This window comes from Sapajus apella, unplaced genomic scaffold (genome assembly GCF_009761245.1).
Source record: "Sapajus apella isolate SASKATOON/1434 unplaced genomic scaffold, GSC_monkey_1.0 scaffold123, whole genome shotgun sequence".
NCBI classification, from domain to species: Eukaryota; Metazoa; Chordata; class Mammalia; order Primates; family Cebidae; genus Sapajus; species Sapajus apella.
Genome location: NW_022437063.1, coordinates 574025 through 593222, shown reverse-complemented (window position 1 = coordinate 593222; position 19198 = coordinate 574025). Strand labels below are relative to the sequence as shown.

The window sequence follows — 19198 nt, the reverse complement described above, 5'->3', positions numbered from 1 at the left end:
GCCCACCGCAGGATACCCCAGCCCACCGCAGGGTTCCCCAGCCCACCCACAGCAGGGTTCCCCAGCCCGCTGACTTCACTTTTACTTGCTGTTTTCCCTCTGTGGCTGATGAGTGTTTTCTGAGGACATATTCTGAGGTTAGACCAGTATTCTCTCCTCATCAAACTTCTGCACAGCTCCTGCCATGTCAGCACCTCTGCCATTCCTTCCACGTTCACAAGTCACGTTCTCCTGCAGGAAACCAGGCGGCCATGGCCATTACCTCTGGGTCTGTGTCCCTGTGGACTCGGATTCCCCTTACTCATTGCGTTGTGATCGTTCCTGATGTTATGTAGTTTGGCGCTCACTCTGTCCCTAGGGTAGCCAGAGGCACTCCACCAAGCTGGCTCTTGGGTCCTCCTGACACACACACACTGTGAGCCTCCCCTCCTTCAGATCCAATTCACACTGTCCCTCCCCTGGCATCAGCCAGACCCCCAAGGACCCGGGTTCCTTTGAGAGGAGGATGATGGGTAGGAACCAAAGTCTGGGCTATTCCTTGCTCCCGGAGCACCACTGCCTCTAGGCCCTCTCATCGGACAGAAGTGGAAAGCAGAGGTGTCTGCACATGCACGGGTAGGCGTGGGAATCTACGGGGTGTTCTAGAACCAGGAGTTCATGCCGATGCCTCCCGTTCCACACCTCAGGCCCCCTTCTACGCACCTCCCCCGCCGCCATCTCAGCCTCTTCCTCAGCACTGAGCAACGCGGCTCCCTTTCTCCTTAATTCACATATTTACTCAGTTTCCTGACTGACATATTTGTTCAGTGTAGCCAACCACACTGCGCTGTCCTCAGCCCACCCTCTCCTGGCTGTGCCCCTCACACCTCCCCCACCGGCCCACGCCTTTCTCAGCCCCAGTCCCTCCGCACCGCCCCACGTCTTCAGGGCCCGACTCCTCCACTCCGGAAGGACAAGGGAGCTTGCTTTGGTATGAAACGACTGTAGAATGTCCAAGCGGCGACATCCAGGAGGGAGTCTGCTAAAGCCAGAGGGCAGGGTGTGGAGCAGAGAGAGGACGGGGTGGGAGGAGTGAGGCCCACGGGCTTTTACAAGGGGGTGGAGATGGGGGGGTCTGCAGAGGACTCTGAGGTGCAGCAGCCTGGGGGCCAGGCTTTGTGGCCCTCACAGATGGCTGCCCCCTGGGTCCTGCCCCAGGCTCTTCTGGGATGTGTCAGGGAGCCCCAGGGAACAAGGACTGTGCCTGTAAAGAGAGCCTGGGCTTGAGCACACAGGAGACCACCCGGCCTCCCGCCTCTGCCTCCAGCAGCCTCTCCGCTTTCCTCTGCAGTTGCCTGCGGGCCTGGCACCCACTTCAGCGGTGAGCTCGGCCAGTGTGTGCCATGTGTGCCAGGGACATACCAGGACAGAGAAGGCCAGCTCAGTTGCACACCGTGCCCCAGCAGCGACGGGCTTAGTCTGGCTGGTGCCCGCAACGTGGCGGAATGCGGAGGCGAGTGTGGACCCACCCCAGAGTGAGGGGCGGGGTGGGGCGGGGAGCAGACTGTGGCTCCTCCTGTCTGATGAGGTTCCTAAAGCAAAGGCCTGAATGCCTGCTGTGGCCAGACAGCATGGTCTTTTCCAAAGTGCTTTGTCCTTTCCAAAGCCGTTCACGATGTCTGTGCAGTCACCACTTACAAAGTGCGTTGCAGACCCCAAAGCGTCAGAGCATCTCGGAATGCCCTGCAGTCCCCAGGCCTACACTGCCCTCCATGTACCTGCAGAATTGCATTGTGCACTTTGGAAGGGACTTCACAGCATGCCGGCACTTCAGCATTTACAAATCAACGCACGCTTTCTAAGGGAGGTGCAGAAGTGCCTTCCGGTGGACTAGACAGCTTACAGTTGACAGCACATTCCATTATGACCGCAGCACTTTGCAGAGTGTATCTTATACTTGGGCAAGAAACTTGCTCTACACAAAGAACTTTATGATGTGCCCCATCGATGGTTTAGAAGGCCCTTTTTCAATTTACCAAACATAATCAGGCTTGCAAGGAGCTTTTCCATTTTTTTCCCTCTCCCCACTTAACTCTGCCCCCTGGGAGAGCCCCTCCCCCTCCACCCGGGAGTCCCCTTCCCAGCTCCCCAGCAAGGCCTCTTACTGGTCAACCCCTAGGCCTTCTTGCTGCTGGGAGAAGGAAAGCCAGGCTTGATCAAGGCGGCACAGGAACTGCCAGCAGCATCCAGACCAGGAGCCCCGCCTCCTGCACCCGGGCTGCTGCGTTCTCCCCACCCCGTCCCCACCCTAGACCTTGGGTGCTCGGTGCCTTTTCTAGGACCAGGCAAGGCCAGGAGCAGGGCCCAAGATCACCCACAGCCTCAGCCCTGAGTCACCCTCCTGCCCACCTGAGCCATGACCTCTGACTTCCAGGCCAGTGCCCTCCAGGGTTCTTCTCGGCCGATGGCTTCAAGCCCTGCCAGGCCTGCCCCATGGGCACATACCAGCCCGAGCCCGGGCGCACCGGCTGCTTCCCCTGCGGAGGGGATTTGCTTACCAAGCACGAAGGCACTACCTCCTTCCAGGACTGTGAGGCTAAAGGTGAGCATGCCCCCCGCTGCCTGCCCACCCCAAGGGGCAGGGCTGTGCTGCTTGGGAGGCTTCCCCAAGCCCCTCTCATCTCCTGCAGGTAGCAAACCGCCCAACTCAGAGGAGGAGCCTGGAGCTGTCAGGCGTGGGTGTGGGTGACCTACTGTGCCCTGCATTAGGACAGGGATGCCTTATAGCTGAGAGCTTTCTGAGCTCCAAGGGGGAAGCAGCAGCTCCCTGGGGCACTGGGGAGTGCTGTAGGGACAGGAGACCTTGGACAGGGTCTAGAAGGGAGGCTGCAAGGGTGAGGAGGGGCAGGAGTGTGGGGGCAGGAGCGGGATCAGGGCACCACCTCAACTGCTGTCCGTTCAGGGCACCTGGTCCCACCCAGGTCTGCGTCCCCACTTTCCTCACTCACCAACTCCCCCAAGTCCTCCCCACTCTCAGCTGCTGACCCTGCTTCCCCACCACGCTCCCTCTCAGCATCTGTTCATCTGTTTGGGTGGCCTGGTTCTCAGTCCCCTGGAGTCACATCACCAGATACTCCCCCTGCACAAACAAACCGCTCCAAATGTGCCCGTTTAAGAAAAGAATTGAAGCTAGGCATGGTGGCTCACGCCTATAATCCCAGCGCTTTGGGAGGCCGAAGCGGGTAGATCACCTGAGGTCAGGAATTCGAGGCCAGCCTGGCCAACATGGCAAAACCCCATCTCTCCTAAAACATATACAAAAAATACAGAATGCCCAGGCATGGTGGTGCGCACCTGTAATCCCGGCTACTCGGGAGGCTGAGGCAGGCGAATCGCTTGAACCCGGTAGGTGGAAGTTGCAGTGAGCCGAGATGACACCACTGCACTCCAGCCTGGGCGGCAGAGAAAGGCTCTATCTCAAAAAAAAAAAAAAAAATGCCCACCTCTAGCCCCCCACCCCGCCACTCTTCAGACTCTCTGTCCTTCCCCAGCAACCTTGTAGGAAGAGGGTTCAGCCTGGCCGGCCCACTTCCCCTCCTTCCCACCTCCCCTGAGCAACTCTGGCCACATCATCGCCCCTGCTCTCCCTAAAAACTGCTCCCATCAAGGTGGCCTGTGTGGTCCTAGTGTGGCTGTAGCCAACATCACATCCATCAGCCGTGTGACCCCCACGCCATGGGCTCTTCCTGGCTGTGGTGGAGCAAGGGTGGTGGGATGTCATGGGCAGTGGGAAGAGCCTTAAACTCTGTGCCAAGACAGACCTCAAGGGCATGGGAGGTCCTGGGGACAGAGCTCCCCAGCTCTGGCCTTTCCCTGCACCCCTCCACACCCACCACACCCCACTGTGTCCCCCGGCAGTGCACTGCTCCCCCGGCCACCACTACAACACCACCACCCACCGCTGCGTCCGCTGCCCGGTTGGCACCTACCAGCCAGAGTTTGGCCAGAACCACTGCATCACCTGTCCAGGCAACACCAGCACGGACTTCGATGGCTCCACCAACGTCACACACTGCAAAAGTGGGTGCTGCTGCTCCGCAGCGGGAAGCTGGGAACGCGGGAGGGGCTGGGCAGGTTGGGGGGCGGGAGGAGACCTGATCCCACACGAGGTCCATGAGGACACTTGACTCCTCCTGCCCCGTCACGTCTGCTCCGGGGCACCCTGCATGGGTCTGGAGGCCTGTGGCACCAAAGGGACAGCCCTGGCTTGGCCCTGTCTGTGTAGCCACACAGTGGTGCCCCTCATTCATCAGTTCCCACTCCACCCAACACAGCCCAAGCCTCTGCCCCGGGCCAGGCCCCGCTCTAGTTTCTGGGTCTGCTGGGGGAACTGACAGCCTAGAGGGGCACTGACGGGGCCACCAGAGAGGGCAGGGCTCTGGGCTCTCTCAGGGCCCCTGACAAGGCCCAGCCACAGAGAAATCAGGTGGCCCTGCAGCAAGGCAGCCCAGTAAGAAGGAGACCCCGGGCTGGGCCTCGGGGAACCGCAAGCGTGAACAGTGGCCTGCCCGCCTACTCTGGGGGAAGCCCAGGCAGGGTCCCCAAGGAGGATGGCTGAGGGCCCGAGGGCTGGTGGAGCAGGGAACAAGAGCACCTGCCAGCCCGCCCTGGGCCTCCCTGGCTTTTAGAGACCTGGCTGGCCAGGGCACCTGCCCAGCAGAGCCTGATGAGGCCCACGGGCCGCTGTGCCCACAGACCAGCACTGTGGTGGCGAGCTTGGTGACTACACAGGCTACATTGAGTCCCCCAACTACCCTGGAGACTACCCGGCCAACGCAGAATGCGTCTGGCACATCGCGCCGCCCCCGAAGCGCAGGATCCTCATCGTGGTCCCCGAGATCTTCCTGCCCATCGAGGATGAGTGTGGTGATGTTCTGGTCATGAGGAAGAACGGTATGTGGGCGGGGGGCCCAGAGGCAGCTGCAGCCACTCCTGCAGCCCCGTCTCGGTGCAGCTCCACCAGGCGGGATCGCTGCCTTCGTGGGCAGAGAGGAGGGCCCCAGGGCTCAGAGGGGACCAGCCCCTCAGAGTCCACCTGGGAGGCAGGGTTGAAACCCATTGGGCTTAAGAGCTGGCTTTACAGAGTTCCGTGGAAAGATCCGGAGAGTTTAGGGTATCCCCTGAGAGTAGATGCGGGGACGTGGTCAGGCCTGGTCTCAACTCTGGCCGCAAACCAGGGCCTCATCCCAGTGGCAGGACCAACCACAGGGCCCCTTCCCGCCATTTTCTGTCACACCTCTCAAGGCAAGACCTCAGGCTCCAGCTCCACAGGCCTCCTCCCGCCCGCTGAGGTTTGGGAGACCACAGGGCCATCCTATGCACCACACAAGGTACCAACTCAGAGCGCCCATCCCCACCCCTCTGTGAGCCCCAGACTCCTGGCTCATCAGCCCCCGTCAGGGCCTCTTTTGAGACATCAGGCAGCAAAGCTGGAATAGTAGGAGAGAGGATTGGACTCAGCAGTGGGTGGGGCCGAGTGTGTGCCCAGTTGGCCACAGCAGCAGGAATTGCCTGGGAGGCCCCTGAGTGCCCCCCAACGCCAGGCAAATCCCCGAAGCGTACCTGGCCAGGGGACCTCACTGCTATCAGGCTGTGGGTGCCCATGGGAGCAAGCTCTGTGCTGGAGTGTTAGGGGAGGAAGAGCAGGAACCCAGATGCCCACAAACACGGCCTAGAACATCTCTGGGTATGAGGCAGCCACAGAGACCAGCCCGGGGGGTGGGGTGGGAGGGGCCTGAGGTCTGCTCAGGGCTGCCCGGCTGGAGCTGCGATATCCTGTGCAGGAGTTGCTCAGCATACTGACGAGCAGATGTCGGCATGGCTGATGCAGCTGACCAGCCGAAACCTGCAGTGTGCAGATGGCCAAGGGACCGGCCCGGGATCACCTTCCCTGCCCGTTCCCCTTACCCCCTCCCCTGCCTCCAGCATCCCCCTCCCTCTGTCCCCCACCACAAGGCTGAGCTCAAGCGAAGCCCAGCCTCTCCCCCATGAGGGGCTCCTTGGGAATGTCCCCAAGGAGCTGTGAGTCCTTCCCAAAGAGCCCCTGAGCCGGGAGAGGCTGGGCAGGGCTGGGGGCTCCCGCTGTCACCATGTCTGAGAAAAGGATGGTTTGCAGTTTGGGAAGAGTCACTTGCCAGTCATGTGCTGTGCCCACACTGCTGCCCTTGGCTCCTGATTTCCTCCTCAGGAGATCAGGGCTTGGGGGGCTGCGTTGACGCATTTGCTCTCAGGGAGAAGGGACTTCCCGAGTCTGTGCCGATTCATCTCCCACGCCCTCCCCCAGCTTCCACTCCATGCGCCGTGCGCTGAGTGCAGGCCTGAGCCCTGTCAGAGAGGAGCAGTTAGCTAGAGGGAGACGGAGACCCCCGATAAAGGGGCCTGTGATAAGGGGTTCCCCAGAGCAGAGCAAGATCTTGGGAGGGGAGGAAGGGAGCAGTCAGGGAGGCATCCTGTAAGAGGGGGCAGAGAGATGGGTCTCAGAAGGACAAGTAGGAACCAGGGTTGAGGGCAGGGAAGGGCCTCAGAGGCAGAGGGAACAAGCATGAAGACTAAGCTCTTGTTTGGGGGACCAGGCGTTCGGTGCAGGTGCTGGGTGGCGGACTGGGTGGGAGGTGCTGTACACCCGCGGCACCTCAGCAGTGGTGCTTCGCCCACAGCCTCGCCCACGTCCGTCACCACCTACGAGACCTGCCAGACCTATGAGAGGCCCATCGCCTTCACCTCCCGCTCCCGGAAGCTCTGGATCCAGTTCAAATCCAATGAAGGCAACAGTGGCAAAGGCTTCCAAGTGCCCTACGTGACCTACGATGGTAAGGCCCCAACTGTCTTCACGGCCCACTGTGCATAGCTCAGAGGGGCCAGGGAGACACAGAGATGAGTCACACGTTCCCACCCTCGGCGAGCTGTGACCCGGCAGGCACAGACCCAGAAGCAGAACGAACACTCTCAGGGGCCAGAGCCAGACAGGCCAAGGGTGGTACTGGGTGGTACCAGCAAGGCAGCGGCTAGTGGCATCTGCAGGCTTCGGGTGAGGTGCCGCCCAAGCAGGGTTTTGAAGGCTAAATTTGGGGTTCTTGGCTGGGCACAGTGGCTCATGCCTGTAATTCCAGCATTTGTGAGGCCAAGGTAGGTGGATCACCTGAGGTCGGGAGTTGAAGACCAGCCTGGCCAACACTGTGAAACCCCATCTCTACTAAAAATACAAAAATTATCCAGGCATGGTGGTGGGCGCCTGTAATCCCAGCTACTCAGGAGGCTGAGGCAGGAGAATCTGTTGAGCCCGAAACACAAATGTAGCAGTGAGCCGAGATCATGCCACTGCACTCCAGCCTGGACAGCAGAGTGAGACTCTGACTCAAAAAAGAAAAAAAAAATTGGGGGATTCTTAGCAAAACTCCAAGGAGGACAATACAGTTAGACGGAGCCCCCGCCGAAAGGCACAGAGGCAGAGCAGCGTCCCGCCATAGCTGGGAGCCTGTGGCTGGAGCAGGGGAGGAGGGCAGAGGCTGGAGGTGAAAGGGGAGCTGGCGGGGTCTCAAGCCCCTCGTCTTCCTCTCCCCCGGCTGACCTGCTGCCAGAGGACTACCAGCAGCTCATAGAGGACATCGTGCGCGATGGGCGCCTATACGCCTCGGAGAACCACCAGGAGATTTTGAAAGTAAGTGAGTTTATTGGAAGAGAATTGTTGTAACCTTGGGATGGGGCCTGTGATGAGCCAGGGCCGCCCCTGCCTCAGCCCTGGCCCCTGGAGAAGCAAGGGAGTATGGATGGTGATGGGGGAGGAACAGGAGGCCTGGGGGTCCCAGAGCCCTAAGGGCAGGGGCTGGGTCCTGCATGTCTGTCCCTCCAGACCAGGAGGCCTGAGGGAAGCTGTTTGGTGGGGATGTGGGGACCAGGACCCAGTGATGTGACCTCAGGCAGGCTCCTCGCCAGCTCTCAGCCTCACTCTCCTCATCTGTAGAGGGAGGGTGTCTGGGGGTGCTGTCTCAGAACCAGTAGGATCTACCCAGTGCCGCTGTCACTTGGAGCCCCCCCTGCTTCTGGGACCGGGCCCCCTCCTCTTCCTGCTTCTGGCCTGGAGAGGCAGGGCCACCTGGTATGTCACATGATGGGCACTGGCCAGAGGCCCAGAGACCCACCCAGCTCAGCCCTGGGCAGCAGCACTATCAGTCCAGGAGCCCTGGGTGTGGAGGACAAGGACAGAGCTGGGGATGGTTTGCAGGCTCTGGAAGGTTCACTGGAGCCCCCCATAGTCTGCCGGTCACGCGCTGCCGCACTCGGCTCCCTGTTTCCTCCCCAGACCTTGCAGGCAGAAACCAGGGACGCACTGGGACTTGCCCTCCTCCCCATCCCTGTTCCCCTAGCTCCACCCTGGGAGCAGCGCTGCCAAACGGAGCAGCAGCGTCTGAGGCTGCTCTGGGGACACAAACCTCCTCCGTAGCAGTTCTCAGCTCCTCACGCTCACCGGGGCCTCTCGGGACGTGCTTCCCCAAATCTTTCCCCAGCGAACGTCCCCCTTCATCCTTCTGCCTTCACCTGGGACATCCTGTCATCCTCTGTGGGGTCTGCCTGGATCTCCCTGACCTGGGCACATCCTTTGCAGACCCTTGGGTCCCGGTACCCCTCCTTCCTGACACCCACCAGTACCCACTTTAGGTTTGTCGTGTGAATATTTAGTCCCTGCCCCGCTTGGCAGGGAGGAGCTGCCGGGGTTCATGGTCAACTCTGCCTCCAGGACTGGCACCGTGCCCAGCACAGAGGAGGGCAGGAGTGCCTGTCTCCAGGGCATGGGCTCAGGGCACACGTGTGTGGGGAATGTGGGGATTGGGTTGACTGTGGTGTATTTGTGGGGGTGTGGTAAGTTTGCAGGTGTTAAGTGTGTCTGTGCTGTGTGGTGTGTTTGTAGGGCTGTGTGGTGTGTTTGTAGGGCTGTGTAGTGTGTATATAGAGATATGCATGTAGGGGTGTGTGGGGGGTGTTTAGTGTGTTTTGACTGGGTGTGGGGTGTGCGGGGTGTGGTGTGTGGGAGTATGTGGTGTGTGTAGGGGTGAATGTGCAGTGAGTGGGGTGTGCTGAGGGGGTGTGGTGTGTGTAGGTGTGTGTGGTGAGTGGAAGTGTGGTGGGTGTGTGTGTAGGGGTGAGTGTGTGGTGAGTGGGTATATGGTGTATGTATGGGGGTGTGGTGGGGGTGTGTATAGGGGTGAGTGGTGAGTGGGTGCATGGTGTATGTATGGGGGTGTGTAGGGGTGAGTGTGTGGTGAGTGGGTGCATGGTGTATGTATGGGGGTGTGGTGGGGGTGTGTGTAGGGGTGAGTGTGTGGTGAGTGGGTGTATGGTGTGTGTATGGGGGTGTGGTGGGTGTGTGTGTAGGGGTGAGTGTGTGGTGAGTGGGTGTGGTGTATATATGGGGGGTACGTGGAGGTGTGCTAGATGTGTGTGGGGTGTGGTGGGTGTGTACACAGAGAAGTGTGTGTGCCAGGACAGGTCCGCCCCAGAGACAGCGAATGCAGCCACAGTTACCAGGACAAGGTGCCCTCATGCCCCAGTGGTGGTAAGTCGCCATTTACTGAGCAGCTTCCCTGGGCCAGGCTCTGGGGACTCCGTCAGGAACCAGGCCTCCACCAGACTTCTTACCTCTGCTCTGTAGTTTCTGCCCAGCGTGGCAGCCAGTGCCCCACTAGAGAGACGAGACACGGGCTCAGAGAGGGCAGGGTCTGCATCTGCTCTCCAGAGGCCGCTTCGGGAAAACAGTCCCCCGTTTGCTGCCTGGATCCCCGCGGCAAACCTGTACCGCTGAGGACAGGCTCTCTGCTCACGCCAGTACAGGTCATGTTCCTCGCAGCCCCGGGAAGAGGCATCATGACCTCTCTGTGCAGGGAAGAATGAAATGCAGAGCACAGAGTGGTGTCCCCAAGGTTCAGGGGCCAGCGAGCAGGCCTGAAGTGATGATTTGGGATCTGCTGGCTACAAAGCCTGTGCTCTTGGCTGAGTGTTCTGTTTGCAAATGTTGGTTGTGTTGTTTTGGAACCCTTTGTTAATAAAATCTTTTTTTTTTTTCTTTTTTGAGAAGGAGTCTCACTCTGTCGCCCAGGCTAGAATGCAGTGGCGCACTCTCGGCTCACTGCAACTTCCACCTCCCGGTTTCAAGCGACTCTCTGACCTCAGCCTCCCAAGTAGCTGGGATTGCAAGGCATCTGCCACCACACGTGGCTAATTTTTGTATTTTTAGTAGAGATGGGGTTTCACCATGTTGGTCAGGCTGGTCTCAAACTCCTGACCTCAGGTAATCTGCCCGCCTCGGCTTCCAAAGTGCTGGGATTACAGGCATGAGCCACTGTACCTGACATTTAATAAAATCTTATTGGAATCCCAAGAGTTAATGCCAATGGTCTATTTAAAAACCAGTTATGGCCGGGCGCGGTGGCTCAAGCCTGTAATCCCAGCACTTTGGGAGGCCGAGGCGGGTGGATCACGAGGTCAAGAGATCGAGACCATCCTGGTCAACATGGTGAAACCCCGTCTCTACTAAAAATACAAAAAATTAGCTGGGCATGGTGGCGCGTGCCTGTAGTCCCAGCTACTCAGGAGGCTGAGGCAGGAGAATTGCCTGAACCCAGGAGGCGGAGGTTGCAGTGAGCCGAGATCGTGCCATTGCACTCCAGCCTGGGTAATATAAGTGAAACTCCGTCTCAAAAAAAAAAAAAAAAAAAACCAGTTATGGGCTGAGTGTGGTGGCTCACGCCTGTAATCCCAGCACTTTGGGAGGCCGAGGCAGGTAGATCACTTGAGGTCAGGAGTTTGAGACCAGCCTGGCCAACATGGTGAAACCCTGTCTCTACTGAAAAGATAAAACTTAGCCAGGTGTGGTGGCATGTGCCTGCAGTCCCAGCTACTCGGAAGGCTGAAGCAGGAGAATTGCTTGAACTCAGGAGGCGGCGGAGTCTTGTGACCTGAGATCCACTCCAGCCCACTGCACTCCAGCTGGGTGACACAGCAAGATTCTGCCTCAAAAAATAAATAAAGAAAGAAATAAAAACCAGTTACACTATTAAAACCAAAAGAGGCCGGGCGCGGTGGCTCAAGCCTGTGATCCCAGCACTTTGGGAGGCCGAGGTGGGTGGATCACGAGGTCAAAAGATCGAGACCATCCTGGTCAACATGGTGAAACCCCGTCTCTACTAAAAATACAAAAAAAAAATTAGCTGGGCATGGTGGCGCGTGCCTGTAATCCCAGCTACTCAGGAGGCTGAGGCAGGAGAATTGCCTGAACCCAGGAGGCGGAGGTTGCGGTGAGCCGAGATCGCGCCATTGCACTCCAGCCTGGGTAACAAGAGCGAAACTCCGTCCAAAAAAAAAAAAAAAAACCAAAAGAAGCTCTGTGGGGTCCTGAAACCTACCAGCCAGCCCAACTCACTCAGCCTGGCAACGCCCTGAAGACCCTGCGGGCGCAAGCCTCCCCTGCCTCTCCCGCCCACTCTATCTTGCAGGACAAGAAGCTGATCAAGGCCCTGTTTGACGTGCTGGCCCATCCCCAGAACTACTTCAAGTACACAGCCCAGGAGTCCAAGGAGATGTTCCCACGGTCCTTCATCAAACTGCTGCGCTCCAAAGTGTCTCGGTTCCTTCGGCCCTACAAATAACCGGGGGGGAGTGGCCCTGCCTGGGGCTGGCCTGGTCCATGGAGGGGGCACCTGCCCTCCACATCGGGAGCTGCACAGGCCTCCACATCGCCTTGGGAACCCCATGGCACTCCCCTTCAGGGAAGCCGACCAGCCCGTGGAGACCGAGCCCAGGTACCCTTCGGACCCACCACCCCAGTGGGAGCACCCTGCTTCAGGAAGCCTCCCTCCCTCCCTCCGCCTCCTTCCTAGGACACCAAGAGCGCCCTCTCCTGAGTCCTGGCGGACCAACTGCAAGTAGCAGGATTGCGGGACCCTCCGCCTGGCGTTTCAGGATCCGGAAGGTGTGGTCATCCGAGACAGGAGGCCCGGTGGAGGGAGAGGGGCCAAGGCGCCATCGGGGGAGGTGGACGAGCCCGTGCCAGCATTCTCGGGCCCCACGCTCTGCCAACTCCTCCAACCACAGGCAAGGCCACCGCTCCAGGCTGTTGGGCTCCCAGGATTCTGTGATGGGGCGGAACAGAGCTGCTAGGGGAGGAGACTGTAGGTTTCTGCTTTCCTTCGACAGAACATTTAATGAAGTACTCTCTCTGTATATATAAATATAAATATAAAATATATATATATACTTCTATTTGTGGGTACTTTAGGAAAATGCTCTTTGGTCACTGTAAACATGAATCGTGACCTCATCCCTTCCCGCATGAGCCCAGTGAGTCCCAGCAGCTCTAAGCCTCCCTGGATGATTAAACAACTCCTCCCAGCCTTTGCCCTTTGTCTCTGTGAGGCTGGGAACCGCTAGGGCTGGGGGAGCACAGCTTGCCTTGGACTTGCTTCAGAACAGGAATTCTTCGAGAACTGGGCTTGGAGGTTCTGCTGCAGTGTCAGCCCAGCCCCAGGCCCCTTGCCAGCACCGTCACTGCCCTCGGACGAGACTCAGTGGAAGACGCTTTCCCCTTGGACCCGTTCCTAGGAGGTGCAGGGGCCCAGCAATAAACCGCAGAAGGGGCCTTGGCTCTGACCCTGTGGCAGTGATCTTGGGGTCCGTACTGTGCCCACGCGTCACCAGGAAGCAAGGCCTTGCTCACAGGAGCACAGGCTGTGCTACCACGAGGGGCCTCAGAGCACCCAGTGAGGGGGGAGAGAGTGGAGCTGACTGTCGGAGTCAGAGGCCTGGCTCCCAGCACAGCCTCCTCTCGCTATACCATGCTGTCCCCACTCGGAGGGAAACCTCTTTCCTTTCATGTCGAGGAAAGAGGCCTAATTGACTCCCAGTTCCACGTGGCTGGGGAGGCTTCAGGAAACTTGCAATCATGGTAGAGGATGAAGGGGAAGCGAGAACCTCTTCACAAGGTGGCGGGGCAGGGGGAATGCCAGGAGAAAGAGAAGTCTGGGCTGTGACCGGGTGTCTGTGTTCCACCCAGCCGGAGGCCAGCGCCTGGGATGGAGCCCGCAGAACTCTGAGGTCCAGAGGCCTTGCCTGCTCATCATTTGCCTGTGGGCTCTGGACAAGCATGGGAAATGGCCTGTATTTTTCAAGTTAAGAAATACTGAAAATCCCAAGTAGCATGGGAGAATCTTAAAACAAACTCCAGTCTTCAGCTCAAAGTTGCCTCTCGGGTTCCTCCTGGTCGCCCCCAGGCCCAGCCTGGCTGCCGAGAACCGAGCACAGTTTGAGGGACGGTGGCACACGGAGCACTGCACAGATGGAGGCAGGCAAGCGAGGTCCCTCTAGGCTTGGTGACGAGGGAGGCAGGTCATCACATGTTCTACAGCCCGAACGAGAGCTCGGAGCTCAGGAATTACTCATGTGTGCCCACAACAGCGCGGTCCCCAGCCTGGCTGCTGCCGCCATCAGCCGCCTTCCCTGCCGAAGTCCAACTCAAGCCGGAGAGAGTGCAGCCTCTGCACTTGGTGGGTAGGTCAGTGTCCACTAACGAGCCATGCCGGGGGCCACACTGCCCCTCCTCTGGTCACAGTCCTCGCAGGCCAGCCCTGGTTTCTGGAAAGAGGCCTCCCTCCCTCCCTTTGTCAAGCCATCAGTCATCCCCAAGATGAGAGAGGAGCGTCCTTCTGAATGAGCCTGAGCAACAGCTCCTGAGGAGATGCCAGGAGGGGTGTCACCTCTTCATGAGTGTTCTCCAAAGAAACAGAACCCAGAAGACACAGATGTAGATGTGTGAGGGGCTGCATTACAGGAACCGACTCACGGATTTCTAGAGGCCAAGAAGTTCCACGATCTGCCATCTGCCAGCTGGAGCCCAGAAGCCACACCCTAACTCAGTCTGAGTTCAAAGCCTGAGAAGCCAGGGGCCACCCTGTGAGTCCCAGCATCCAGCGCCCCGAGAATCAGGATGATGGCTGTCCCAGCTCCAAGAGAGAGGATTCTCCCTTCCTCCACCTTCTGTCCTATCTGGGCCCTCAACAGACTGGATGGAGTGATGTCTTCCCTCAGATGCTAACCTCTCTGGAAACGCTCTCACATTTTCCCAGCTAGCTGGGTCTCCCTTCACCTAGCCAAGACCACCATGAAATCAACCATCACACTTAAGGGTTTTTAAATCCTTTCCAAAAACAGAAAGAACTCTTCACCTCTCTGAGCTCTTTCTGCAATTCCTTTGGGTAGTTTCTGAAAGTTGCCACCCACACACCCACAGATCCACTGCCCACCGCCCCTCCCCTCATGTGCCACGACGCACCACCGTGGTCAGATCCTGCCCAGCATGCCCGGGGCAGAGTTGGATGGGCAGATGCAGATGCGGCCCAGCCTTCGTCCTGCTCTCCCTCGCAAGCCGTGCTGTAGCTCCCAGCCGTGAGAGCCCATGGGGAGTGTGAGGGCACCTACAGCCCCTCTGGGCCTCCCACACCATCTGGGTGACTTGAAGTCCAGACCTGGACACTGTCTTGAGTCTCCACATTGGCCCCACGCTGGGGAACGTGGGGGTCCCCCCGTTCAACTAGAGCCGACAGAGCAGGATGGTCCCAAGGAGAGCTCCATGGACAGCAAAACGCATTTCTTCCAGTTGGCGTGCCGTCAAAGCCAACGGCAGCTTGACTGATGTGAGGTGGCCGCTCCACCTGGTCCAAGGCGGAGGCATAGAGAAAAGGGAAGTAGGGAACAAGGACGGGGCCAGGTAGGACGGATCCACATGACAAGGCCCAAAAACAGACTCAAGCTGAGGGCAGAGCGTGCGGGAGACCCCATGCTCTCTGGGGGGAAGCCGGCACCGCCCCTCCTCAACTGTGGCCTGAGCAGCTGACACGGTCCCCAGTGCTGCACGCTGTGCTCTAGGGAGAGGAGCAAGGGGCAGGCTGCTGGAAGTCCCCACTCCACCATCTGGCCGGGACAGAGGCAGCTGTCCGGTCTCCAGGCTTCTCTGAGCTTGGGTCAGCTCCTAGTGAAACATTGCACTCCAGGGAACCAGAGGCCCTCTGTGAAGACGGGCACAAAAAACAGGGTGTCTCCCGCACAGCTCCCAGGAGTCAGGTGGGACCCAGGCGTGGGAGGATCTTTCTGTCCCACATTCCTGGCATCCCCCCAAGTTTGTTTCTACTTTCCAGGAACCACAGAAACGGAAGTAACCTGCAGCAGGGTTTCGAGGCCAGCCAGGCGCTCTGTGAGTGAGGGCTCCCATAGCCGCTGAGGGCAGCCGACAGCCAGGCAGCCTCACCCGCTGCCCAGAATGGGACTGCCCTTTCCCAGTCCTTCCCCTTGCCACAGCCTCACCATCGCGCCAACCTCCCTCCTCCCGCTCTGGCTCTCCACTGGCCTCTCAGGCAGCAGAATCAGCCTTTGCTCCCCAGCCTTGCTGCCCCTGCCCCACACAGGTCATCCTGGCCAGGCGGTGACCAGTTTCCCAAATGCTCACTCCCCAGGGGACAGTGTGGCCCACTCCTCCACCTCCATGGTGGCCCAGGTGGCAGGGCCCATGGTGGAGGCCTCAGGCAGCTTTCTGTCTGGCTACCCATTGGCTTGGGACAGATACACAGATAAAGTGGAGCGGAAACATGGGCCAAGACATCCCCAGACAAGGAGGGCACAAGAGGCCACATTTGAAAGCCCTGGGAGAGAAGCCCTTTTCCCCGCCTCTGGCTAGCGTGCTTTTCTGTCTGAATGGCCTCCCTTTCATGCACGCTCAACAGACGCACGGGCCGCAGCCAGCCTCTCGGTGAAGGCTGTCCCCTGGGCTTGTCCACAGCAGGAGGCCCCTGGCCTGTCCAAGCCATAGCAATGCTCAATTTACATTTTTGGAGTTGAATCTTATTCCAGCGCCTCCACCACCCCCAGCAGTAAAATAAGACACTGAAATAAGCTGAGTCATTTAGCGAGCACCTCCTGTGTGCCAGGCTCCTAGAAAGACAGGGAGCCAGTGCCCTGCACAGACGACAAACTGCCCCGGACAGCAGACACGCTGCCCTAGACAGCCTGCTCACCTCGCCTGCACAAGGTGTGCCCCGCAGGGAGAAGCCCTCCTTCTCACCCAGGGAGTCCAGCCATTGTCACCTTCCCTGGTCCATACTCAGGAAATCTGGTCGCCCTGGCAAACTGCACCTGACATTGAGGTCCCTTTTCTTCACCAAAGATGCACAGGTGTCTGTGCCGAGCTGACATCATTCAGGCCAAGCGCAGAGGATGTGATGAGGGATGGAGGGAGGACGCGGAGAGGGAGCAGGGAGCTCCCATTCTCCCGTGGATCCCTGGCCCTTCCAGGAGTAAGTCCTGGGCAGGCAGAGCTGGAGTTGGCCTGATCCCACCTGCCTTGCTCTTAGAAAGGACATCAGGTGTGGGCAAAGCATCCTTGGAGCCCAGACAGCACAGCCATGGCCCACGTGCCCTCCCAGCCCCTGCTGCACCACACCACTCAGCCCTGGGTGAGCCCCTTGGAATTGTCTGCATGCCCCAAGCCCCAACGGGAAGAAGGGAAAGGAGGGGAAGCTGACGCTCACTCAGTGCCCACTGTGTGCCAGGCTCTGGGCTCAACCCTCTGATATCCACACATCTCATTCTCCCAACCTGTGTGGACAGTGGGGTTAAGCTCATTCTTTAGATGTGGAAATGGAGCTCCGGGAGACGGCAGGACATGCCCAAGGCAAAGAGTTCGTAGTTCCTGGATTTGGGAATCAAGTGCATGTCCATCTACTCCCAGGGCAGGAAACGTCTCTAAAACGTTGATCAGTCTGAAGCTTACACACTGGAAACCGGGCCAGGTAGCCAGGGTGGTGGACTCCAGAGACAGAGAGAAGGCTGCAGACGGGAGAGAACAGCCAGGGTGCCAGGGTGACTTCAGTGACATCCCCTCCTTCCTTAGGCACGAAAAATCGTTCGGATAATGGACAGCTTCTGCCCTCCCTACCAGGCAGACAGGACACTCACGGTGCCAGCATGAGCAGACACAGCCAGAGGCTCAAGTGCCCTTGCCGAGTGTCCCGCTGCTCTTGGGGAGGCCCCAGCACAGCCCGCAGAGATGCAAGTGAGGGAGTGCCCGGTGCCCTCGGCAGACAGGTGGCAGAAAGCAGAGGGAGGAAGGGGGAGCTGACCGATGCTGCGTGTCTTGTTCCGCTGAGGTCAGAGCCTCCAACAGGCCAAGAGGGAGGAAGGGGGAGCTGACCAATGTTGGGTGTCTTGTTCCGCTGAGGTCAGAGCCTCCAACAGGCCGAGCAGACCCAGGCCACGTTGCTCGGGGAACAGGACACCAGGGCGCTGGACTGGAGGCCCACAGCCTTCACTTCTGGCTCCTGCGGGGGTGCTATACTGTCCAGGCCCTTGGCAGTGACTCTGCCTGCAAGAATGACAAATGCCAACATAACCACATCTTCCTTTTAGTTGCCACAACTATTCAGTTTTGTTTTATCCATCATGTCCCCCATATGCATGTAATGAAACATTTGTGAAAATCACTTTAATAATAAACAGGAAATGAACCTAAATATTGCTCTTTTCTCTTATTCAGCAGAAATCATGAGCTGGGGGGAAATGCGAACTGGAATCCAGAAAAGAAAAAATAATGGGAGAAATTTCACACGCTATGGAGGGCTGAAAGAAAGGAGCTGAGAACCTTCTGGAAAGCAAAGCAGCAAGTCTGAGATCTACACGCAAAGGCAGGGGGCACCCACATTTAGGAAACAGGCATGTTCCTGACTGGCAGAAAGCAAAATGCCCATATTTCAAATCCCATTTCCCTGCATTACGCATGCCGAAATGAGAGTTGTTCTTTTACACTGGGGCTTTAATCTAAAAGTCATGGTCACAGTGAGCCTCAGGGAATCTATGACTTCTCAAAATTAGCCATGCAGTGCTGTGTGTGTGTGTGTGTGTGTGTGTGTGTGTGTACCAGGAAATATACAAAAATATTCATAGCCTCATATTTATTAGAGCAAAAAGCTTAAGATAACCTAAGTCTCTTAGTGGAAGACTGAACCATAGTCACATAGTTAAATATTACATAGCTGTGAAAATTAATTCACATCCTGCAACAAAACGGATCTATCTTAAAAACATCATGCAGGAACAAGACCAAGATGTGTGCTTACACCACTCTACTGGAGGTCTAGTCAAGACAACTAGGCAGGAAAACATACAAAGGGCATCCGGATTGGAAAGAAAACAAAATTAAACGTTTGCACATGTCCTGATCTTGTATATGGAAAATACTTAAGGAATCCACAAATAACTGTTAGAGCTAACGAAATTCACAAGGTTACAGGACATAAGATCCCTATATAAAACTCGGTTGTAGGCTGGACACAGTGGTTCACGCCTGTAATCCCAGCACTTTGGAAGGCCAAAGTGGAGGGAGAGCCTGAGCTCAGGAGTTCAAGACCAGCCAGGGCAACAGGGTGAAACCTTGTCTCTACCAAAAATACAAAAAATTAGCCAGGCATGGTGGCGCACACCTGTGGTCCAGCTACTCTCAAGGCTGAGGTGGGAGGATCGCTTGAGCCTAGGAGGCAGAGATCGCAATGAGCCAAGATCGAGCCACTGCACTCTAGCCTAAGTGACAGAGTAAGACCCCATCTCAAAAAAAGAAAAGAAAGAAGATCTGTTTTCATGGGTTGGAAGATGATATTGTTAAGATGATAATACTCCCCAAATTGATCTACAGATTCAACGTGATCACTATCAAAATCCTGGCTGACTTCGTGCATGAGCTGACATGTGAGTCCTACAATTCATAGAGAAATGCAAGGGACCAGACCTATAGTAGCCAAACAGCCTTGAAAAAGAACAAAGTTGGAGGATTTGACTTCTCACTTTTAAAACGACAGCCTTACATTAATGAAGATTGTGTGGTACAGGCATAAGGATAGACATATAGATCAGTGAAACAGAATTCAGAGTCCAGAAATGAACCCTTAAATTTATCATCCATCAATTGGTTTTCAACAGGAGTGCTGAGACCATTCAACGGGGGAAAAAATAGCCTTTTCAGGCCAGGCGCGGTGGCTCAAGCCTGTAATCCCAGCACTTTGGGAGGCCGAGGCGGGTGGATCACGAGGTCAAGAGATCGAGACCATCCTGGTCAACATGGTGAAACCCCGTC

At 57.5% G+C, this 19198-nt stretch overlaps 1 protein-coding gene and 1 long non-coding RNA gene across 3 annotated transcripts in view; both read left to right on the top strand.

Annotated features, from left to right (window-relative positions):
• Positions 1 to 12422, top strand: part of SCUBE1 (signal peptide, CUB domain and EGF like domain containing 1) — a 135080-nt gene extending 122658 nt beyond the window's left edge. For both annotated transcript variants that reach the window (XM_032261392.1, XM_032261391.1), the window contains 7 exons: positions 1331 to 1492; positions 2414 to 2581; positions 3898 to 4059; positions 4735 to 4932; positions 6696 to 6848; positions 7617 to 7696; positions 11526 to 12422. In XM_032261392.1, the coding sequence (XP_032117283.1) occupies positions 1331 to 1492; positions 2414 to 2581; positions 3898 to 4059; positions 4735 to 4932; positions 6696 to 6848; positions 7617 to 7696; positions 11526 to 11678 (1076 nt within the window). In that variant the 3' untranslated portion in view covers positions 11679 to 12422. The remainder of the gene's footprint in view (positions 1 to 1330; positions 1493 to 2413; positions 2582 to 3897; positions 4060 to 4734; positions 4933 to 6695; positions 6849 to 7616; positions 7697 to 11525) is intronic.
• Positions 12423 to 14996: 2574 nt separating this feature from the next.
• LOC116538856 lies at positions 14997 to 17585 on the top strand. Its single transcript, XR_004263805.1, has 2 exons — positions 14997 to 17222; positions 17294 to 17585. It is a non-coding gene; the product is annotated as an uncharacterized LOC116538856 (long non-coding RNA).
• Positions 17586 to 19198: the final 1613 nt, after the last annotated feature.